Source organism: Callorhinus ursinus, unplaced genomic scaffold (genome assembly GCF_003265705.2).
Source record: "Callorhinus ursinus isolate GAN/ISIS: 27379988/994484 unplaced genomic scaffold, GSC_fseal_2.0 scaffold73, whole genome shotgun sequence".
In the NCBI taxonomy this organism is placed as follows: domain Eukaryota; kingdom Metazoa; phylum Chordata; class Mammalia; order Carnivora; family Otariidae; genus Callorhinus; species Callorhinus ursinus.
The window spans coordinates 1,229,204-1,252,144 of record NW_027397135.1 but is presented as its reverse complement, the minus strand read 5'-3'; the positions used below and the strand labels follow the sequence as shown (position 1 = coordinate 1,252,144).

The 22,941-nt window shown below is 44.1% G+C and overlaps 1 protein-coding gene across 2 annotated transcripts in view; it reads right to left on the bottom strand.

Moving 5' to 3' along the window:
• The window catches only part of POU6F2 (POU class 6 homeobox 2), a 485,531-nt gene that overhangs the window by 40,521 nt on the left and 422,069 nt on the right, over positions 1-22,941 (bottom strand). For both annotated transcript variants that reach the window (XM_073886904.1, XM_025853180.2), the window contains exon 6: positions 12,543-12,680. In XM_073886904.1, the coding sequence (XP_073743005.1) occupies positions 12,543-12,680 (138 nt within the window). The remainder of the gene's footprint in view (positions 1-12,542; positions 12,681-22,941) is intronic.

Here is a 22,941-nt window from a genome sequence, read left to right as displayed (position 1 = left end):
GTGTTTATGCTTACTGTGGGTCAGATGTCATTCTAGCCTCTTGGGATACATCAGTGAATAAGACAAAAAGTTTTTAAATTCTTATCAGAGCACAGCGATTAAGAGCGATCTCTGATAGCGGACAAGACTGAGTTTGGATTCTGCCATTTCCAGCTGGGTGATCTTGGCAGTTTGTTAATCCGTACAATAGGGATAAGCCATATTCCATGATTGTGGTAAAGATGAAATGAAATAATAGAATATATTGAATGTTAAGCACTCTTTGGTATGTAGAAAGTGCTCAATAGTGGCTCCTGGGTGGCTCAGTCAGTTGAGCGTCTGTCTGCCTTCAGCTTAGGTCATGATCCCAGGATCCTGGGATCGAGCCCCACTTTAGGCTCCCTGCCCTGCAGGGAGACTTTCTCTCTCCTCCTCTGTCCCTCTGCCCGCTTGTGCTCTCTCACTGTCTCTCTCTCAAATAAATAATAAAATCTTTAGAAAAAAAAAAAGAAAAGAAATTGCTCAATAGATGGCAGGAATTTAGGAATTTTATTATTGTTAGTACTACTCCCTCTAACAACCCAGAGAGAAAGAGACTGTTGTCAGTGCACGGGAGAGAAGACTGCAGCTGAGTTAGACTAGCTGCCTTGCCTGGGGTCGCAGAGCTGCTTGGGGATGGTGTCTAACTCGGGAGCCTGTGTTCTTTACTGGGGGATGCCTTCCAGGGGACCATGTGGACCTTGGTACTGTCTGCCTCTGTACTCTGAGACACCGTGTTCTTGTGAATATCTATCAATTAGCATCAGAGCTAGGGAGTGTGTAATGTGTTTTCTTTGTGTACCGGGGTGATGCATGATTAATGCCATTCACTTCTAAGTATAAAGCTGTATCACATCTCGACTTTGCTGTTGCCCTGAATGCCCCCACCTTATGACATCTCAGGATCTACTGTATATTATTACTTTTGCAAGATGGAAAAGGTTAGTTGATGAGATGATTCTCAATTTGGAGCAACATTCTATGCGAATGCATTAAATTCAACTGGATCCTGCAAAGGCCTACTTCTGTACGTTTGAACTTGAACCTGGCTCCTCCCACTGTTCTGAGTCGTGACTTTTCCATTCCTACCTATTTCTGATCTAGTTCTCATTTCTCTCTTATTGGCCTGTGAGTTGAGGACATGTTGCCCACGTCTTTAAGAAGAATGCGTCATGTCAACAACTGATGGGCCAACAAGGAAGTTGGGTGCGTCATTGGGCGTATGGCATAGTAAACGGCCCAGTGAACATTTATTTGGAGTTTGAATGCATCTCGTATGTGAATTTCATGTTTTCCCCTCTTTAGGAATGTTCTGCTTAACCATAAAAATTGTTCGCTGAAATTGCACTACTGGGTATTTACCCCAAAGACACAGATGTAGTGAAAAGAAGGGCCATATGCATCCCAATGTTCATAGCAGTGATGTCTACAATAGCCAAACTATGGGAAGAGCCGAGATGCTCTTCAACAGGCGAATGGATAAAGAAGATGTGGTTCATATATACAATGGAATATTACTCAGCCATCAGGAAGGATGAATACCCACCATTTGCATAGACGGGGATGGAACTGGAGGAGATTATGCTAAGTGAAATAAATGAAGCAGAGAAAGTCAATTACCATATGGTTTCACTTATTTGTGGAACATAAAGAATACATGGAGGACATTAGGAGAAGGAACAGAAAAATGAAGGGGGTGTATCGGAGGGAGAGACGAACCATGAGAGACTATGGACTCCGAGAAACAAACTGAGGGGAGAGGGTGCAGGGGATGGGTTAGCCCAGTGATGGGTATTAAGGAGGGCACGTACTGCATGGAGTACTGGGTGTTATATGAAAACAATGAATCATGGAACACTACATCAAAAACTAATGATGTACTGTATGGTGACAAACATAACATAATAAAATAAGATTAAAAAAGTTGTTTGCTGAAAAAACTGGTGTTGATCTAGGGATGCTAAGTCAGAATTCAGTACTTCCTCTCTTTCCATGCCTTCAGACCCAAATCAAGTTGGGAAAACTGAGACATAAGTAGTTTCCTCTTCCATCCTTGAGTTTTTACTAAAACCTAATTACTGAAAAGAGAGTCATCATCAACAGCCCAGAGTACGGTCTTTTGTGTACTGGATTTGGTTAAGGCTGTTTATCAAATAAATAACACACTTCCTCAATCATAAGACTCCCATATTTTTTCTATTTTTAATACTTGTGAAATCAGGTTGCCCTAACAGTTGATTTATCTGTTTAATGTGGTAGTATTTTCTTCCATTCTGAAAAAAGCTTTTCTTAAATTGATGGTATAACTTACTATCACTGGTTTCTTAGACTCAGAATACAGTATTAGATATTTCTCTTTTTCTTGGAAGGGCTTACTTCCTTAGAGGGGCAGCTTCCAAAGGGAAGGATATAGAAATGTATAGTGCCTTGCCATTCTGGGAGCTTCCTCAATTCCAAAATCATTTTGCTGTGTGATACTACAAAAAATCCCAACCCAAGATTCACTGAGATAAGAGTTTCCTATTAACTCTGAAAGGCTCACTTTGGTGAGTGCTCATATCAAGCACACACAACGTACCCTTCCCGCCTGGCTAGGATGCCTGGCTGGAAGGCAGGGGACCCACAGTCCCCCAGACCCTGATGCCTTGAGTCTGATTTTTCCTGGCAAGATAAAGTGGAGACCTGAAGTCATTTTTTTCAAGATTATCTCATTGCTTTAGAGATTTCCTTGAACCTCCTTCTCTGGTTCCTTTGATAAATAAAATGGTGAGAGAAATAAAAATAAAAATGGTGAGAATATTGATTAAAATAATATATTTATTTTGGCAAGGTTTACAGCCTTTTATAGTTTTCAAGTGTGTGCATTTATATATCTTCAAGAGAAGTCTTTGAGGTTGATAGGGCAAGAATTACAGTTCCCATTTGCAGATGGAGTGAGGAAGTTTCCAGAGTCTGTGACCTGTCTAATGGAGCATCCAGGAAATGAACCTAGGTCTTTAAACCCAAGAAATTGAGGGTGGTACGGGAGGATGCGTATGGACTTTGGGCTCAGATATCAGTTCTGCCAGTCCCTAAAGGTGTCATCCCAAGAGGCTGCTCTTGTGCACAGCTGGGGTAATCAAACTACGATCAGGTCCTCTGGGAGGATCACAGATGATACCAGCCCCATGGTGAAGGCTCACTGCCTGGGAGGTAGCATTAATTCCATTATTCTTCTGTAGAAATCACTTTGCCTGAACCTAGTGCTCTTCTAAAAACATGGTTCTAGAACTTTGCCACTGAAATGAGCTACATGAGCATGGGTTAGTGATACTATTTTGCAGTCAGGGTGTACTAACTGGAATGTGAGCTCTGCTAGTCAAAGATGTGAGAAGTCGGATCAGTTCTGGGGGAGCTGTCTGTGAATAGTGCCTTGTAACTTATTACCTGTTTGGAATTACAGCTGTTAATTAGGTTGCTTCATTAGTTAATTGGCCCCTTTGCTATTTACCCAGAAAGGATGTGCCCAGTCTCCATGCAGGAGCCTACGCAAGAACACATTTCCCTATTCCCAGGAAAACGAAATACTCATAGATGAAGAATTAAAAAAAAAAAATGCAGTGGTCAGAGATTAAAAAACAAAAAACAAACAAACAAACAAACAAAAAACAAGTGTAACAGCACCACAATCCAAAGTTCTGCTTTAGATAGGAGAGACCTTGGTTCTCTCTGGCTCCATCTACGGGGTAAATCCCCTAAAACGAGATTTTTTTTTTTTAATTGTGTATTTCTGGTCACTCCTTTAATTGCGCACGACAGGTTGCACTGAGGGGTGGAGCGTAGGAAGAAAGATTTCAGAGGGTGCTTTATTTCTAGCTCAAGTTGGCCAGCTCTTTGGGCTGTTGGCATTAATGGGATTAACCCTCTCATTTCAGAAATGGGGGAGGTAAGGAGGAGCCACGGGGTGGGGAGGGAGGGGCGACCTCTGGCCGGGCAGCCAAGGTGTGGGCTGAACCGTTGGCTGTCAGGATGAGGGACAGGGCGTGCTTCTGCTGCTGGCGCTGACCGGCTCGGAGACCCCATTACGTCCCGCGTGTCAGCAGCTGAGCGTCTGCCGAGGCAAGGCCTCCCATCCAATCCATCTCCTGCGAAATCACTGCGGAGCCCAGGGCCATCAGGGCTCATTAGAGCCGTTTACCATTAAGGGCGCCCCACTCCTCAGAAGGGCGAGGACCCAGGACCCGAGGGCCAGGCCCTGGGTCACTCCACCAGCAGGCTCCCCTCCACGCCGGCCCTGACCCGGGGCTCGGGGCAGCGCGTCCCAGCGGGGCTTGGGGTTGGCCCTGCGCGCTCTAAAGAGGTGCAGCCCCGGGGTCAGAACGGCGCTCCCCGCAAACGTGCTCCCAGATGTGCGCGCCCGCAAAATCACAGCGCGCAAATCCCGGGAGGGGGCTCCTTTGGGATTGACATCATTATCTCGCAATCGAAAACGTGGATAGGAACGATCGTGAACGACTCCCCGCAGCATTTCCCAAAGCGTGCTCTACCGAGGTCGATTCTGCGAAATGTGGGGTGGACAGGAACTTTTGGGGAAAGCGGGGTCAGAAAAGTTAAAGGGGGTCTGTGGCGCGTCAGGGCCCAGCTGCCCGGCCCCAGTTGGAACTCATCCGCGGCGGAACCCGCGCCTCCCAGCCTCCCGCCCAGGAACCCTTGTTTGCGCACCGCCCCGGGGGCCTCGTTCATTTCCAAGGCGCTCACGTAGGGAAACGGGGCTTTAATGCAATGGCCTCTCCTGAAATGAGGAAATAAAGCTCTCAATCGGGCTCAAAGGGGAAATTTGATATGTTAGTAGAAAGATTGAGGTTGTTTATTGTTGTTATTGTCTCATCTTTATTACTCAGATGAAGCCAGGGTAAAATTCTTATAATATTACTAACCCCATGAACATTTATTTCCCAGTCTCTGGAAAGAGCTGATTTTAAAAGTGTTAAAAAACGCGATTAAGGGGCGCCTGGTGGCTCAGTCGGTTGAGGCTCCGACTCTTAGTTTAGGCTCGGATCAGGATCTCGGGACCTCTGGAGCCCCCTGACCAGCTTGCCCTGGGTGTGGAGCCTCCTTGGGATTCCCTCTCTCCCTCTGCCCCTGACCTTGCTCGTGCGTGTTCTCTTACCTCTCAAAAAAAAAATGATGCATATTTGATATGTATTCCACTGCATGTGATTGAATTTTTACACCTTTTTAAGACTTCATATAATATTTGCAAATGAGAAAAGAAAATCTTTTGTCAGACTGTTTTGAGTTTTGGTTTAGAAAACATGGCCAAAACCATTATCTAAATAGATTGTTCTGTTCATATTTGGGGAAAAATATACAGACACCAACTCTGAATCTTTAGACACCTACTCTGAATTTTCAACAAAACATGTTTGATTCTTAGTTATGCAACATGTCTAAGCAATATGCCCTATTTTTGTATTAAAAATGGCATTCTGTACATATGATTTTGTAGCTTTTTAAAAAGATACCATTTTTAGTAAAGATGCAAAATTTGCCTGAAAGGAATTACCAATGTTACATGGTATCTCTCACCTTGGGGGTGAGGGGGCTACGGGAGAAGGTGTCAAGGCCTCAGCTGTATCAGTAATGTTTTATTTCTTTTAAAAATGAGCAAGAGAACTGAAGCTTATATTATTATTTTATATTAAGTGGGCTCCATGCCCAACACGCAGCTCAACTTGGGGCTTGAACCTGAGCCAAAATTAAGAGTCAGATGCTTAATTGACTGAGCCACCCAGGCACCCCTGTAAAAAATTATATTTACTTTTTTATACATTTAATGTGCTTCATTATAAAAAGTAAAATAAGAAGCACTTGGGTGCCTCGGTTGGTTAAGCGTCTGCCTCCTGCTCAGGTCATGATCTTGGGGTCCTGGGATGGAGCCTCGCCTCGGGCTCCCTGCTCAGTGGGGAGTCTACCTGTCTTCTTCCTCTGCCCCTGCCTCCTCCACCCCGTGCTTGCTCTCTCTCTCTCAAATAAATAATAAATAAATAAACAAGATCTTTCAAAAAATAAAATAGTATGTGTGAAACTCCCTAAATTCCTGATCCACTGATTTAGCTGGATGTGTCTAATGCACCTCATTTGCTCTAGTCACACTGTCAGAGTTACACACTTTATCTCCTTTGTACAGGGTTTGACATTAGTTTTACAAATGTGAGCAGCTATGGCTTTATTTGTTCTCCTATGCAGATCTAATAAAACCCACAGAGAGGTTCAACGGATACTTACTGAATAAATGTATTATATCTCAATTCTCTGGCTGAGATTTGCATTTATTATAACTTCATCTTCGTTCATCTTGCAGTGATTTTCTCTAAAAGATTTTCATCTTTCTATTTAAATTATGTGTTGAATTACTTTAGCAACCCATAGTTCAGGGTCAATTGCTGGCTTTTCATTTAAAAAAGAATAGCTATAACATGAATTTATTGATAAATTAATATAATTTATTAAATACTTAAGACATATCAGGCACTGTGCTGAGCACATTGTCTGCTACTCTCATGTTTAACCTCACCAAAAAGTATGTGAGATGTCTTACCACTCCTTTACTGATGAGGAAACAGGGGCCCAGTTCTGTAACTTCTCCAAGGCCACATAGCTAGAAATGTGTGCCAAACAGACCTGTTTCCTTCAAAGCCCAGGACCTAAGCAGCTCTACTGCTTTCTAGAAATGCTATTTAGCTTTTGATTGTTCTAATTCATAGGAATATCCCAATGTAAGCATCGTGTTTCTTCAATTCTAAGACATGTATTTTTCACATATTCAAAAGTTATGGTATTAGGATGGTCTTCCAGTTGATGTGTACAAACGCGGGGCTGGTGGTGTTCCTGCCTTGGCACCTGCCCTTCTCCAGCCCAGGGTTGCTATGAATAGAGGCGACTCACCATCCATGGTTTTGCACAGTTGAGGGTGTCCTTTCTAAGCTACAATGCATAGGCTACTATTAGTATCAGCAGATTGCTTTTCTTTGATCGTGGCCTGTGGGCCTTTTATTTATTTATTTATTTGGCCCGTGGTCCTTTTAGAAGGCACCTTCTACTTACTGCAAATCCTTCTGTCTTGCCAAAGCAGCTCTGCTTAGCCACAGTTTATTCATACAGTGCTGTGTGTATTCTTGGGTAATGAATTGAATAAGTCTTTTATTTTTTCAGCTTTTTATACATTAAAAAACGTAGGGGTGCCTTGGTGGCTCAGTCGGTTAAGCATCTGCCGTCGGCTCAGGTCATGATCTGAGGGTCCTGGGATCGAGCCCCGCATTGGGCTCCCTGCTGGGTGGGAAGCCCGCTTCTCCCTCTCCAACTCCCCCTGCTTATGTTCTCTCTCTCTCAAATAAATAAATAAAAATCTTAAAAAAAATAAAAAAAAGTAATGTTGTTCAGTTGATTTTTTTTTATTTGACTGGCTCTTTAAGGATGGGAGGGAAGGACTTTGGTTTGACTTGTTGCCACTTAAGAAAATTTCACAGCGGTGGAGAACTAATTTCATCAGGAAACATTGTGAGCTTCAGTTAAAATGTAAAATGCTTTCCTTAGCCCCAGGATAAAATGAAATTTCATTTGCTTTTACTTTTCTGCAATAATGCCAATAAGGAGATATTGCCAGGAGCAATAGGGAATCCAGTTCTATAGCTGAACAAATCGATGGTAAATCTACTTGCCAAACCCTGAGCATACCCACTGAAGGAGTGTTAAGAACACACACACACACACACCCCTACTGTACTATCCAGGGTAAGGGTAAGATTTCCCTAAAATAACTTAGTGTTCTACTGCTAAGATTCTCACATTCTCAAACTCCTCACACACACAGTGGGCTTGTGTGCACAGTGTGAACTGAAAACACATAGCATCTTAATTAATAATAACGGCATATACGGAGTGCTATAGCACTATTGAATGATGACTATGTGCCTGACTCCGTGCTGAGCTCTTTAATCCTAGAATCTGGTTCCCTTTTTACCCCTATTTTTCTCTTTTAAGATTATTTATTTATTTATTTGAGAGAGAGAGAGAGAGAGAGAGAGAGAGAGAGAGGGCATGAGTTGGGGCAGGAGCAGAGGGAGAAGCAGACTCCTCTCTGAGCAAGGAGCCTGACAGGGATTCCATCCCAGGACCCTAGGATCATGACCTGAGACAAAGGTAGACATTTAACCGATGTAGCCATGCAGGCGCCCCTTATCCCCATTTTTCAGATGAGGAAATTAAGGCACAAGAGAGGTAAGTCAATTGCCAGAGTTCTCACAGCTGATGAATGGCTGCCTGGTTCCAGAGCCCATTCTTTTTGCCTGTATGCTGTGCTGCCTCTTGCTATACATCCAAACCAAAGACAGGTTTCCAGAAATGCTACACAAAACTCTAAACCATGATGATGATGATGATGATGATGATTTTTGCAGCCGCTTATTACTAGTGAGTCTCTAACTATACACTCAGGCGTGATGGTGGGCTTTTTACACACCTTACCTCACTTAATCTTCATAATCTAGGGACTCAGATTTTATTATCCTTATTTCATAGTGAAACTGAAACTCAGAGGGCTCAAGTCATTTGCTTGAGGTCACAGAGCTAGTTGGGATTCAAACACGTGTTGAGCTAGTGCTTATTCCTTTGTCTGGCTTCCACACTCCTACGATCATGTTCCTGATTTGGTAAGCAAGGGGAATTACAATGTTTTTCTCAGCACTGTGATAATCATTATAAATTTCATGATCACAAATTACTAAAAGGACACTTGTTATCTTGCCACCTCAGAGTGAAGTTGGGTATGATATCATTTTTAAAAACTTTAACAGTCCTGGGGTAAGATATGTGCTTTGTGACTTTAGAATATAGTATTTCTATGAAAACACATCACTCTTCCGAATAGTGTGGCTTTTGAATTAACTGCAAATGAATGGCAGATGCAGAAAGGTAAAAGAATGACTGAACTGGTCAGAAAAGAAAGGCCTTAAATATATGGAGATTTCCCATCCCTTTAAATTTACTGAAATCCTGGGCGCCTGGGTGGCTCAGTTGGTTAAGCAACTGCCTTCGGCTCAGGTCATGATCCTGGAGTCCCAGGATCGAATCCCACATCGGGCTCCCTGCTCAGCAGGGAGTCTGCTTCTCCCTCTGACCCTCTTCCCTCTTGTGCTCTCTATCGCTCATTCTCTCTCTCAAATAAATAAATAAAATCTTAAAAAAAAAACAAAAAAATAAAAAAATAAATTTACTGAAATCCTGCAAATGGAAACAATCAGATTCCAAGACAAGTAAACAAAACTGCAAGTCCCAGATCAGGGGGGACTTTCTTCCTGTTGAGGTTGGGGCATGTCTCCCTCCCCATGTGGGGTGGGCATCTGTCTCACTGTGTAGGAAGACCTAGAGCCCTTTGCCTGGAGACCATGAGCCACTGGCTGGGGCCTCCTCACAGAGGTTACCTTAAACTTTGAGGATGAGGCTCCGGTTTAGGAAGATTAAGTCATTGATTGCCCCAAGGCCTAAAATTGGAGGGGTGCCTGAGTGACTCAGTTGTTAAGCATCTGCCTTCAGCTCAGGTCATGATCCCGGGGTCCTGGGATGGAGCCCCGCATCGGGGTCCCTGCTCAGTGGGGAGCCTGCTTCTCCCTCTCCCACTCCCTCTGCTTGTGATCCCTCTCTCTCTGTGTCAAATGAATAAATAAAATCTTTAAAAAACAAAAACAGAACAAAATTAGAAACACGTAGAGCTTGAACCCTATCCCAGGCAGGTCTGAATTTAGTCAGAGCTCTTTTCCTGGGTAAAACCATCTTGGTTTCCAAGTAGGCAAGAGAGAGAATCTTAGCAGTGGGGAGCAAGAATCAGGGGACTCCCACCAGTGCCTCCTCTGCAGCCTGACTTCCCCAAAGTATCAGCGGAGTAAAACATGCTTTCCAAACCTAGGTGTAGATCTTAATGTTATCACTTCTGGGCAGACTTTCAAATGTAAAAAAATAGTTTATGTCAAGAACTCAAATGGAAGATCTATAAATATATTAAGAGTTTTCTCTTTGTACCTTTTCTGGGAAAGCTCTGTGGAGATTTTTTAAGGAATTGAAAATGGGCTGGATAAAGTAATTTTACATGGGTTTTTGAGCAAAGCTAATTATATTAACCTGATTCCAAAGTAGGTTTATTTTTTGTACCACATTAATGCAAGCCTAAGGAACACACACACACACACACACACACACACACACACACACACCCCAAATAATTTTTGCCCTTCTTTTTGGTGTAATCTGGCCACTTCATAAGGTTCACACAAGTATCTTTGTGCCAAGAGGTACAAGGCCATGCACTTTTTTCTGGGAAGATGATTGTGTTTATATTATAAAGATTTAAAACACCCCCTCAACACACATACCCAATGCTACAGGAACGTGGCCAATTCATCGACCTTGGAAATGTCAGTACCTCAGTCTTCCCCAGCACTAGGAGGAGTACCTGATGCCATTGGGCATGTTTCTAGAACTCTCAGACAAGACTTCACGAGTGGGCAATATCGATTCCTCTGCGATATAATTTTTTTTTCACTTTAGGAGGTTTGTGTACCTTATCAAATCAACTATCATAGCACAGTTTCTAAAACAAAAGAATTTTAAAATTAAAATCAACTCTTATTCAATATATGCAGAGTGTCAATCAGGCTTTTAATCGGAAACTCATTTTCCTGTAGGTACTCATGGGCCGGGAGAGCTATCCCTGGGAGTGGGGCTGGCAAAGGCCAAACAGAGCATAAAGGCTTAACTCTAGCCCCTGAGAAGGGGATGGATTTGTAACTGGCAAGATGATCTGCCATTAAATCACTGGAAGAATAAACTCCTAATAATTCCTTCTCAGCAATAAAGCATTTTCTCCATCACAAACTCTCAAGTGGTGGGGCAGAGTGGTACATTTTCCTTGGACACTGGAACCAGAAAAATCAGGGGGAAATACACATCAGCGGATATGCTTTCTATCTTGAACTCTTAAAATTTACATCTCAAGGGCCAGCTGCCGGCTGGAATGAATTGGGTTGTTCTATTTTGGGCAGAACTCTGGGAGGCAGCTTCTAGGACCGACCCGATCTAAGTATGAGTTATAGATATTATAACCAACTTTTCCCTCATGCCAAAATCCCATCGCTCCAGAAATCTTAATAGGCTTTTGAGAGCCTCCATTTAGAGCTGGCTGCATAAAATGATCCTTTGATGAAAAGGGATTGGAACAAGGGTTAAAGCCGACATTGAGAGGTGACTGTGGAGGGCATGGTGTTCATACAACCCTCCTTTAATATGTGTGGTGTGCACCTGTGATAAGATGATTCATTACCTGGGGCTGCTCTTTGACAAGCTCCATCGTTCAGCCCTCGGGGTTCTGACGGGACAATCCTGCACCCGCCCAGGAAATATAACAAGGTCAGCTTTTTTTCCCTGGGACGTAGATTGAGACGGTTTAGCTTATAATGCATCTCTTTTTACTCCTTATGTAAAATAAAAACAGGGTTCAAGACGTCGCAATTCCTGTTCTCCACAGAGCAGGCCAAGCAGGGATCCGTAAACTCACTGCTGAGTAAGTAAGCCTGGGAGAGAAAATCCTGGAGGGGGTGCAAGCTCCTTCTGCCTTGTGCTTCATCCTCGGAAATGGCCACACTTGAGGTCGAGGTGCCCTAGCCACTGAGGATCACTGTCAAGCCTTTGAATGGAGGGCACTTCTGATACCCTCAGCTTTAACTCTGGTTTGCTTTTCATGCAGCTTTTAGGTTTCCTGGGGTCTTAAAGGGGGAGCCCCCCTCATCTGAAACTCCATCAGTGTCCTGGGGACCATGACGCGGGCACATGAGGGATGTAAGGGAACGGGCACGCTGCCAGTGACATGAGGAAGGTTTGCTGGCCCCGGCTGACTGAAGTAAACCTGCAGACATACCAGAACCAGCTGAGCTTCCAGGAGAATCAGCAAGAGGCCCTCATCCATTCCCTTTTCTGCTCTCTCAAGACTGCCCTGGTCCCTCCCATCAAGTCCCCACACATTGAGAAATTGGCTTGCTTAGGGCTACTGTAGAAATCTTAGAGCAATTAGGGAAGGAAACTTTCCAGTTTCCCCCATTGTCCAAGTTTATAAAGAATGAATAAATCAAAGAACAGAACTGAAATCTTATTTTTAAAATTAACCTTTAAAAAGAAAAGAAAAGAAAAGAAAAGAAAAGAAAAAGAATGCCCTGTCGTGAAAAGTATTTCCTTCAGTTAAGGTCAGAACACAAGCCACTGTACAGAAATAAAAACAAAGTAAAACTTAGCCATTCCAGGGGAAGGAAAAAAAAGTCTTGCTTCTAAAAGAGAGAAACACCTCCCAACCCTTCTCCTATTCTTGACATTGCTAGTAAACATTATTTATTTGTCTCAAATGGATGCGGTTACATATCACTGTCATGCAAAAGAAATTCATTTCCTTTCCGAGTTCAATCTGCCATAAAAATTCACTCTTGTTCCCATCTCCCACTCACCTGTCCTTGTGCATTAGTAACTAGTTGACCCGTGACCCCCTGAAGACTGGAGAGAGCATTGCCAAAGGCCTGTGAGCTGGCTACAGAGCCCATGACTCCTGTTGCGGCAGCCTGACTTGCTAGTGGATTATTAACCAGCTGCAAAGAGAGAAAAGATCAGGGTGAAACCACCAAGAGAGGCACAGGCACAGCACACTAATACAACATTCATGTGGGGGAAGGATGTGCTCCCTCCAACTGGCTCATGCAAACGTCCCCAAACCCACTGGAGGGAGCCTGCTGAACAAGTCGTGGGCCTTGGGGAAGCTGGACATGAGACTGGGAAGAAAATAAGCTCCACCAACCCTGGGCTGCTTCGTGGAGCCCCAGGTGAGAGCGAGGTGGGCCCTCGAGTTGTGGGGGGCCATTAGAGTCTTGCCAGGTGGATGAACGATTTTGGAGAGGTCCCTGGATTCTGTCCTCTAGCCTAAATAAAACTCTGGGGAAATGTCTCTTTTCCCTGAGGTGAGCAGACCGAATGTGGATGCAAATAGGTTGGGAGTAGGAGTGGGGGCGGGGGAGAAAATGTTAAGGATTTCTGCCAATGAATTGACCAGTTTCATTTGTGAATTGCATCATGGTGTAAGGCAGGGTCATGGTGGAAGGCAGGTGCCTCACCCCACTTTCTTCTCCAAGGAAGAAGGAAACCAAAGTCAGAGAAATGGAAACCTCCAGCCTCTGTGATCTCAGAGGGGGAGTCTAGGGTTGGGACTTGGGGGGGGGCGGCTCACACCAACCATGGGATTCAAGGCCAATGAGGAAGGTCCTTTGGTGATTGGCCAAGTTGACACCTATCTGCTTGCTGCTGAACTAATATGTGGTCTTCCCTTGGTCTCTTTCCTGGGACAAGAGTGAAATAGGGAGGAGAATTTGACTTGGGTGGGGGGACCCATTCAAGGAGGAGGTTATAGCTGCCAAAACCTGTTTTTCCATGGAGACCAATTCAATATTCTTTATCCTGCCAATTTTCCACACCACGGGTTTTCAGGCCTTATGACCATGAGGCAGAAGTGTAGCTTGAACTAAAATCTGCATTTAGGTTAATGACTAGATATAAATTCAAGAAACATTTAAACTATTTTCACAGTATTGGTTTTGATACACGAATTTCATTTGTATTTATTCTAGGGTGTTATTTTTTCCCATATAGTTCCTCTCAAGTACAACGATTGTTGTGTATAATAATGCATTTTCCATCACCAGTTCCCACATCCATGAAATTCCTGCATTTTAGCAAAAGCCTGCCAAGACAAAGACTTGGTGGGAAAAAAATTAATGCCATACTTAATTCAGGTCCCGAAGCTCTTCTTCTACTTTCTTCTTTACTTTCTCAATTCCCGTAGTCTCTATTCTTTCTTTCTTTTGCTCCTTCACTCTTTCTTTCCCTCAAAACATATCTTATTGCTTACTTCCTTTGGAAATTTGCCTAGAGTTTTATATCATCTGATGAAGATGGGAATACTAATTGTCAGGGGAAACATCAAAAGGGACAGGAATTTAAAAATTCTTTTTTCATTATGTGATATCCTTATCTGTTTTCTTTATTCACCTATAACCGAATTTCACGTAACTAGTTCTACAGAAAAATCCCATTGACCTAGCGCATTTTTTTTTAAGAAGTGAAAATCCATTTTAAGCTCATTACTTTATGTGTCTTTTGCCTTTATCTCTCTCCTAAAAGACAGGAATGATTTTCTTTTTAAGGAGAAAAAAATTTCTCATTCATCAGCCTCAAAGAAACCCTGTCTTATCCCAGATTACCACCATGGGATTTAAAATTCAGGTTGGCCGTGTTCTCGGTTTTCTATTTTTTTAGTGTAGATGAGGCAAATAGTGGTGGATGGTAAGTGAAAACTCTCCCTGTTCGGGGGTTGACTACCTTAGGTGAAAGAGTTTGTACTGTGTACCTTTTTTTTCCCCCCCACTCCTGAAGTGACAAGATCTTTGAGAATACCTTCCCCAAACCGCCCGGACAGACCCTGCCTACTGACACACCATCTCAGCTCATGTACCAGCTGCTATGTTTACCCTTCTTTTATGCCATACAAAAGTTAAAATCACAATGAAATACCCCAGGTTCAGAGAGATCTCAAAATAAGCTTCTCAATCTCAAAGAAAAATGAAATCATGTGCCGTTTGGTGTTCGTGTTGAATATGCCACTTTGGCCCATGACTTTTGGGTGCAAGATTTAAATCGGTACATGCAGAATGTTTTCTGAAGGAGAGAGACAGTGATTCCTCTTTAAAGGAGAGAAAATATTTTCAGAAGTTGCAGGACATTTCCCTAACATCTAGGTCAATAAAAAATTCAAATAGGAAATTATGGAATTACTCTCTGGAGACAGTGGTGTACTGGAGAATTCCGTACACTTAGGACATGAGCATATTGTTCAGCTATAGTCCCATGTATTTGCTGTAAATTCAGGCATATATGAAGGATAAACTATGGTTCTGAATATGAAACAAAGTGGCTACTTTAGCCTTCGTGTTATGGGGCCAGGAACGGGTATCCTTGCACTGTTCTGGAAGGTTGCTGAAGCAACCACAAATGTACAGATTTTGTTGATTTTTAATGTTTCCTTCCTCTCTGTCCTGGTCCTAGATTCCTCCCTTTGCTGCCTTTCCCTCTTAATGGGACAAACGCGAACTCGACGACTCTCTTCTTTCCAGCCCCACATCCCTAGGTCTTTGGGAAAGGCGTGGGGGCTCTGGGGCGATGCCTTGCTGGCCCCGGGAAACACAGCTAGAACCGAAGGCAAGGGGGCGTAGCACTTATGGACAGTGGGGACGAGTCAGTCTGCATGCTGACAGCATTTCGGGTGGACCATCGGTGTTGTTGATGGATGCAGCTTCGTAAATATCTTTGGGCTTTTCTGTCTGTGACTGCCAAGGCAGGGATGTAATATGCATCGGGATGTGTGGCAAGGATGGGGAGGGGATGGTCGGGGAACCATACATAAGTGTTCCCTTCATCACCTCGGGTCATGTCACTCTGTATTGTCCCCAGTCACGTCATATTAGCAGTGTTCCTATCAGTCCTTCTTCTTGATTGGAGACTCAGGGTAGATTTGGACAGCGAGGAGCAATAAATGTACATAATGAGCATGTTGACATTCCAGGACCAACTGGATATTTTGAAGTCACTGCCAAGTTTATGGCTTCAGATCTTTCACTCCTAATGTACCTAAGCAGCTAAAGAATGGCCCAAATGAAGTCTGATTGTATTACATACTTGCATTTTCCACAGACCAACTCAAAAGTCAGGCTGAATTCCAGTGCAGGCTTGTTTATAAACGTGGACACTCCCAAAGCAAGCGTGTGCAGAGTGCTCGAGTTACCTTGAAATGGAATCGAGCTCTAGTTCTAGAATTCACAGATAGTCTAAAAACTTCTTATGGAAAAACTAATTTCTTAAGATAGTCCCCTGCCTCACTGCAGTGTTAGAGAATAACATAACAGAATAATTTTTTAAAAATAGTTTTTACCGGAGGAGGGCATCGGCTCTCAAACCAGACTGTGTTGGCTTGCGAGCTTAAGTAATTCAGGTCTCATTGTTTCATAGGTAAAATGGGTGTAAAGATGGTACCGTCCACAGAGTTATGATGAGGATGAAATGAGCTAATACGTACAAGAGTTTTAGAACAGTATTTGGCATATATCACGTTCTTAATACACACTAGCTATCATTCTTACAGCTCATATTATGCATGAGGATTTTGAACTCATCAGTATATCAGAATTAGGACTCACCTTTACAAATATCTTCTCCCTTTGGGAATAAATGTGGATGCAGGCAACTGTATTCCCTATTTTGATATTTTAACTGTATTCTTTGATTTTATTCAATTTAGAACCCTGAAACTGTGGTGCCATTTGTTTTTAAATGAGGATGTTGATAAATGCATTCATCACAGTTCACTCCCATGGAAGGTCCGAGTGACTGGACACAGGGCAGCAAATAAGGCCGTCCGAGTTCATTTACATGCATTAGGTCCTTGCTTTTCTTATACTGTAGATGTGACACATGTGTCTCTTGGTCCCTTGGAACTCTTTTAACCAAATCAGTGCTTGCACCTATTACCCTCAAGTCTTCTCTTAAAAGGTCAAGAAAATACCAGTAGACACATGTTGGAAGGTTGGCCATGTTTATCTCAACAGCCTATTTGATGTGGGTTTTATCCTACTAGGCATTCCCCTTAGGTCTCATGATTGTTCTGTGATACAAACATAACAGTTAGAAATCAATTTTGTGAGTTTCAATTTCAAGCCCAGCTCTGCCACTCACTCTCTGCCCACTTCCCTGCAGAGATGGTGAAGCGTTAGATGCTGACCATACAACCCTCTGCCCATCAGAAGTCTCCAGCTGGAGTGCCTGAGGTTTGTGGGGATGACACATGCACTACCACATCCTAAAATATCTTTGGTTCATCAATGTCAAATCACATCGATTCCCTATAGTTTTAAAATAAACTTGATTTTATTTTTATTTTTTGACAGAACTGTAAGTATAGTAACTTCCTAATAATGTTCTACTATCCAACCATATTTGCTAACAGAGAAATTTTTATTTTATTTTTTTAAGATTTTATTTATTTATGTAAGAGAGAGCACAAGCAGGGGGAGCAGCAGAGGGAGAGGGAGAAGCAGGCTCCCCACTGAACAGGGAGCCCGATGTGGAACCTGGGAACCTGGGATCACCCTGGGATCATGACCTGAGCTGAAGGCAGCCACTTAACTGAGCCACCCAGGCGCCCCTAACAGAGAAATGTTTAAAGAAATGATCTAATGTCTGAGGTTCCGTCCCCCAGAACCAGGGTGGGGAGGGGAAGGATTCTGATCCTGTAGGGGCTATGGAGTGTGACTAAGGCTTCAGAGCTGTCCCACCCCAAGGCAAGGAAGTTGGATGCTCTCCCTTGGCACTTGATGCTCCCGGTTGACAGACAGCCCCTAGGGTCAAGGAAGGGTTGGAAATCAAATCCTGGCACTGTTGGCTCTTTGCTCTTGGGGTAAAGTGTATACTGGGGGCCTGACGGATGGAAGAAGAACTGCAGGTGCTGGTAGTTGAAAGCCCCCCAAAGGGGTAAAGGCAACTCACAGAAAAGAGCAATTCCAGGGGACCTAGGTGGGACATTATCATTACCTGCTACAGTGCAAACATCACTTCCTTCCACTCATTGTCTTCAGCCCACAAACATTGATTCAGTACCCACTGTCTTGTGGGCACAGTATGAGGGGAAACAGTGTGATGATTGATTGACCTGTTCCCTACCCTCATGGGGCTTTAAAGAGGGGAAGAGACTTTGGTGGAGAGGGAAGGGAAGCAGGAGAAGATGAGCTCACTAAGGAGCAGGATCCAGACCTGGAAAGGGTGGTAGTCTGGGGTGGGGGGTCCGGAGAGGTGTGGTGGGTCCAAAGAGACCTGAAAGGGGCAGCTCTGAGTCTTTGCACCTATACTTCCTCCGAGTTGCACAGAAATGTGCCTGATAAGAGATAAGCCATTCTACCTGAAAGGATTTCAGGTGGAATTCTGGACCCAGATTGCTTGGGCTCTAATTTTGAGGCTGCTAGTAACTAGCTGGTAACTAGCAGCACCTCTCTGCTACAGTCCAGATGTTTGCCCCTCTCCTCCTGCTTCATATATTGACATCTTAACCCCCAAAGAAGATGGAATTAGGGGGACGGGCTTCAGGGATGCCCTTAAGTCACGAGGGTGGAGCCCTCATGAATGGGATTAGTGCCTTAAAATGGAGGCCCTGTAGATCTCCTCAGCCCCTCCCACCATGTGAGGACGTGGTGAGAAGGTGCTGTGAACCGGGAAGAGGGCTCTCAACAGAGCCTGGCCAGGCTGGTCCCTTGCTCTTGGACTTCCCAGCCGCCAGAGCTGTGAGAAAGAAATTTCCGTCGTTTATAAGCTGCCCAGTCTGTGGTCTTTCATTAGAGCCGCCGAAACAGACTGACATGCTTTCTGCACCCAGGCTTCTTCAGCTTTAGTAAAAGGGGGATATTAATGGTGGTCATGACTTCATGGTGTTAGTAGGAAAAATAACATGAGTTAGCATAGGAATTTCCGGCATGCGGTAAGCATGATATATGTTTTGTTGTAAGAATTTTCCCTCTTTCTAGGACCTTCAGGCTATTGTAGGATTGGGTCTCCTCTGGCCCTCACTCCCTCCAGGGTGGACACACTGGCCCTTTCGCAGATCCTCAACTATGTCAGGATGTTCGCATTTGCTGGCTCCATGTCTGTCGCTCCCTTCGCTGTCCACACATCTCTTCTCCCAGGTCACCCCTTCGAGACACCTGCCTTGATCACCCTATCTGAGTGGGCATTCCCTTTCTTTCCAAGATTTACACCAAGACATGTATAAGGAAACCATACGACGCCAGGGATTTGCTTCTACCTAATCCATGGTGGGATGGGGAGAACGGTGGGGTAGATGAGGGGGTCTTGGGTTGAGAACATGGAAGCTGGGTAGTAGACACATACAGTTTGACTGTTTGTTCTCCTTTTGGATACAACTGCAATTTGCCGCAAGAAAGTTTTTGAAAACTCCTATTCACTCTGCATCTAGTCTTCTCGCTTGCTTACCTCATAGCGCTAAGAGAGTCTAATATTCTCGTTTATTTATTCCCCTCACCGCCCTTTCTGGAATGTAGATTTTGGCTCACTGCTCGGTCTTCAGCTCCTTCAACAGTGCCAGACACCCAGGGGGCCCTCAACCAACGCTGACTGAACATAGGAAGGAATGAGGCAAGGACAGGTAGGTCTGACCAGGACCTCGGTGGGAGTTTGGCCCTTTAATATTTACAGAAAAGAGTAAACATTTGGGAGGCAAATTTGTCTAAACTTTTCTTTTTTTAAATACAGCACCCTGTTTTACAGTCTCTTACATCCTGCTGGCTGGACTGGCCAGAGCCTCGAACATGGTGATGCAATCCTGAGGTTCTTGAATCATCCCTGATGTGTCTCCTTCTCTCCTATGAGTCAGAACTTACAAGCCTCCTCTCAGTGGCTCAGGCAGATTCCTGCCAGGAATCCCGGGATCCTCCAGGATATAAAACTCAATAATGGCAGCCTCTAACGACGAAGACCTAGGGATTCCCTGGACACCTTGGACTCAAAGCTCCAGACATTCTTAGAAATTGCATGCCTGGAATTGGGTGTGGGTAGGGCTGGGCGGAAGGCCTCATCTTTAGGTTTGATATTATCTGGGAGCTGCAAGATAAGGAAGCAGGGAAGGAAGCTTTATACTTTTATCCTTGGGCTGTGGTGGTGGAAATGGAACCGGGTGTTGGGAGTCTCCCTACCCAGCCCAACCTCCTGGGCTAGATAGAGCAAAGCCCATGTAGATAGCCTCCTGGGTGGGAACGGGAGGGGCTGCTTCCCCAGATAAGGATGGACCTATCTGTCGCTGGGCATGAGCCGTGCTGCTTTGAGGACAGGTGATAAGGTGTAGGTCAGTTAAGGAGAGATATGTTCTCCCTTCGTGGGGCCCCACTGGGGTAGGACCTATGAGGTGCTGGGCCACTTGGGCATTTAGATGGTTTATGGCTCCTGGGGGTCCTGGATGCAGAGGCAGAAGTGAGACTCTACTCAGATGGCTTCACAAACCCTGGACATCATTGTGGGTGGGCAGAGGGGATTCTACGAGCACACGTGGACACCCTAAAGAGTATTCTAGAAGTACCCTCAAGAGAGAGGCAGATCCTGCAGGGGGCTCAGGTCCAGGTAACGCAGGATGATCAACAGATCTGTGAGGAGGGAGCGGGGACACTCGAGGAAGGGAAGGAAATAAATGAGTGTGGCCAGCACACTGGTTTAGGGATAAACTACTGTGAAGCTCTTCGAAAGGATGCGTTTCTTTTTTATTTTTAAATTACTGATAAAACAGTCAAGCCCAGAGTTGAGGGGGAAACAAAACAAAACAAACAAAACACTCGCTTTTAACTCAAACCACTACATCTGATTTTGAAGCAGAGAGGTCAGCATTATGGAAACATACCAACTCTAAATCAGATTTTATCCAAGTTATATGGAGCCCAGTACTGTGTTACCACAAGCTTACACATCTCATTTCCTTTTCTGTCCAGTCCTCCATTTAATAACCTGAAAATCTATCTTTTTATTGAGTTTCACGCTATTTTCTTACTTACATACAATAGTGCTACTTTTACCAATTGCCTATTGTCATGGCACATTAGTTAGGTGAATTTGTTGATATTTCAAAATTACTCTTTCTGTATTTTTTATTCGATCACCCAGTTTAAACAAGTGATCGCGAGCACTCCTGGGATGAAAGAAAAAGGCTATACTTTTTAAAGAATAAATAGCTGCCACAGTAAACTAGTTGGCATTATTCTGGCTTCTAGCTATGGGAATGTACAGTTCACTCCGTCCCTGCCCGTGCCTAATTTACTTACGGTCCTTCCCAAGTCAAAGAAAGACAAGGCATAGTCTGCACTATGGAGCCTCTGGACAATTTTGCTCATGAGGTATTTCCCAATGACTATGGTACAGGCTCTAAGCCGGACCCCAGAGGTACAGACACAAGGCAAGAGCCTCTGGCCTTAGGTGCTTCCAGTCTAGTCCAGAACTATGGCTTTCCACCTTATGTTGCTGTGGTCCTGTAAGAAAGGGGTGCCCTGAGCCCAGGCGAGGAGCCCTCACGAGGCCTCAGGCAACCAGATCACTTGGAAACTGAATTTTAAAGGACAATGAGGAGTTGTCTGGGAAAAAGGTGGGAAGGGGAGAGAAAACTCTACTCGATCACCGGCAATAGTGGGATTGCAGCGTGGAGGCAGGGGGTGGTGTTTTGTGGATGTGAAGCCACTAAATTGGCACTTGGATCTTTTGGGAAGACGAAGTGGAGAAAGGGAAGTGGCAGAGACAAGGTAAAGCATGGGATTATGGAGGGATGACTTTGCCACTTTAAAGGGCTGGTCCTTTATTCTATAGGCAAGGATGGAGAGGTGGTCAGATCTGAAGTTTAGAATGGTTACTACTTTGGAGACTGAGTTGAACTGGGTAGGAGTGGGTCAGATTGAAGGCAGAAGAGAACAGGAGGCTGCTGGGGCCAGGACAGGGGCAGAGGGCTGCCCTGCCCTGGGGAAGGCGGGTATCCGCACACTGGTATCCACACACGGAACGAAGTCTAGCTCATGGTTCACCGATTCAGCAAACACTGAGCGCCAACTATAAGTCAGGTACCGCAATATGGTCTTTCCCCCCTAAAGAGCTTTCAAGGTATGGGGGAGGCAGATACATAGACAGATAAATCAAGAGGCAATGGTGCAAATCAAAACCACAATGAGTTATCACCTCACACCTGTTAGAATGGCTCTCATCCAGAAGACAAGAGATAACAGGTGTTGGAGAGGATGCAGAGAAAAAGGACCCCTCGTGCCCTCGTGGTGGGAATGCAAGCTGGCGCAGCCACTGTGGAAAACAGTACGGACGTTCCTTAAAAAGTTAAAAATAAGATTACTGTGTCATCCAGCAATTCCATTTCTGGATATTTATCCAAAGAATACAAAAGCACTCACTAACTTGAAAAGATATATACAACAGCCAAGATATGGAAACAACCTAAGTGTCCATTGTGATTCTGTGTGTGTGTACACACACACACACACACACACACACACACACGTATATATGTAATGGAATATTATTTAACCATAAAAAATAATGAAATCTTGCCATGTGCAACAACATGCATGGACCTCAAGTTGTATTATGCAAAGTAAAATAAGTCAGACAAAGACTAATACTGTACGATCTCACTTATATGTGGAACAACAAAACCAACAACAAAAAAAACCAGCTCACAGGTACAGAGAACAGATCAGTGGTTGCCAGAGGTCGAGGTGGGTGGGGCAAAATGGGTACGGGGGCCAAAAGGTACAAACTTCCAGTTACAAAATAAAGAAGTCAAGTGATGTTAATGGCATGGCGACTATAGTTAATAATACTGTGCTGCATAGTTGAAAATTGCTAAGTGAGTAAATCTTAAAATTCTCATCACAGGAAAAAAAGAATTTTGTGACTATGTGTGGTGATGGATGTTAACTACACTGATGATAGTGATCATTTTGTAATACATGCAAATATCAAATCATTATGTTATACACCTGAAACAATATGATGTTAGATGTCAATTATACATCAGTTTTTAAAAATAACCAACGGGTAGGAGCCAGGCTAGGGGTGTGCTCAGTTAGCTGTGGGAACATTGGGGGAACTGGTTAGTTCACTGCGGGAAGAAGGGCGTTGGGGAAGCTTCCCGAAATCGTTGATAGGAGCTCAGCCCTGACTAAACGGCAGATCAACTGAGCAGACAGAAGAAGAAGGGCAGGTAGA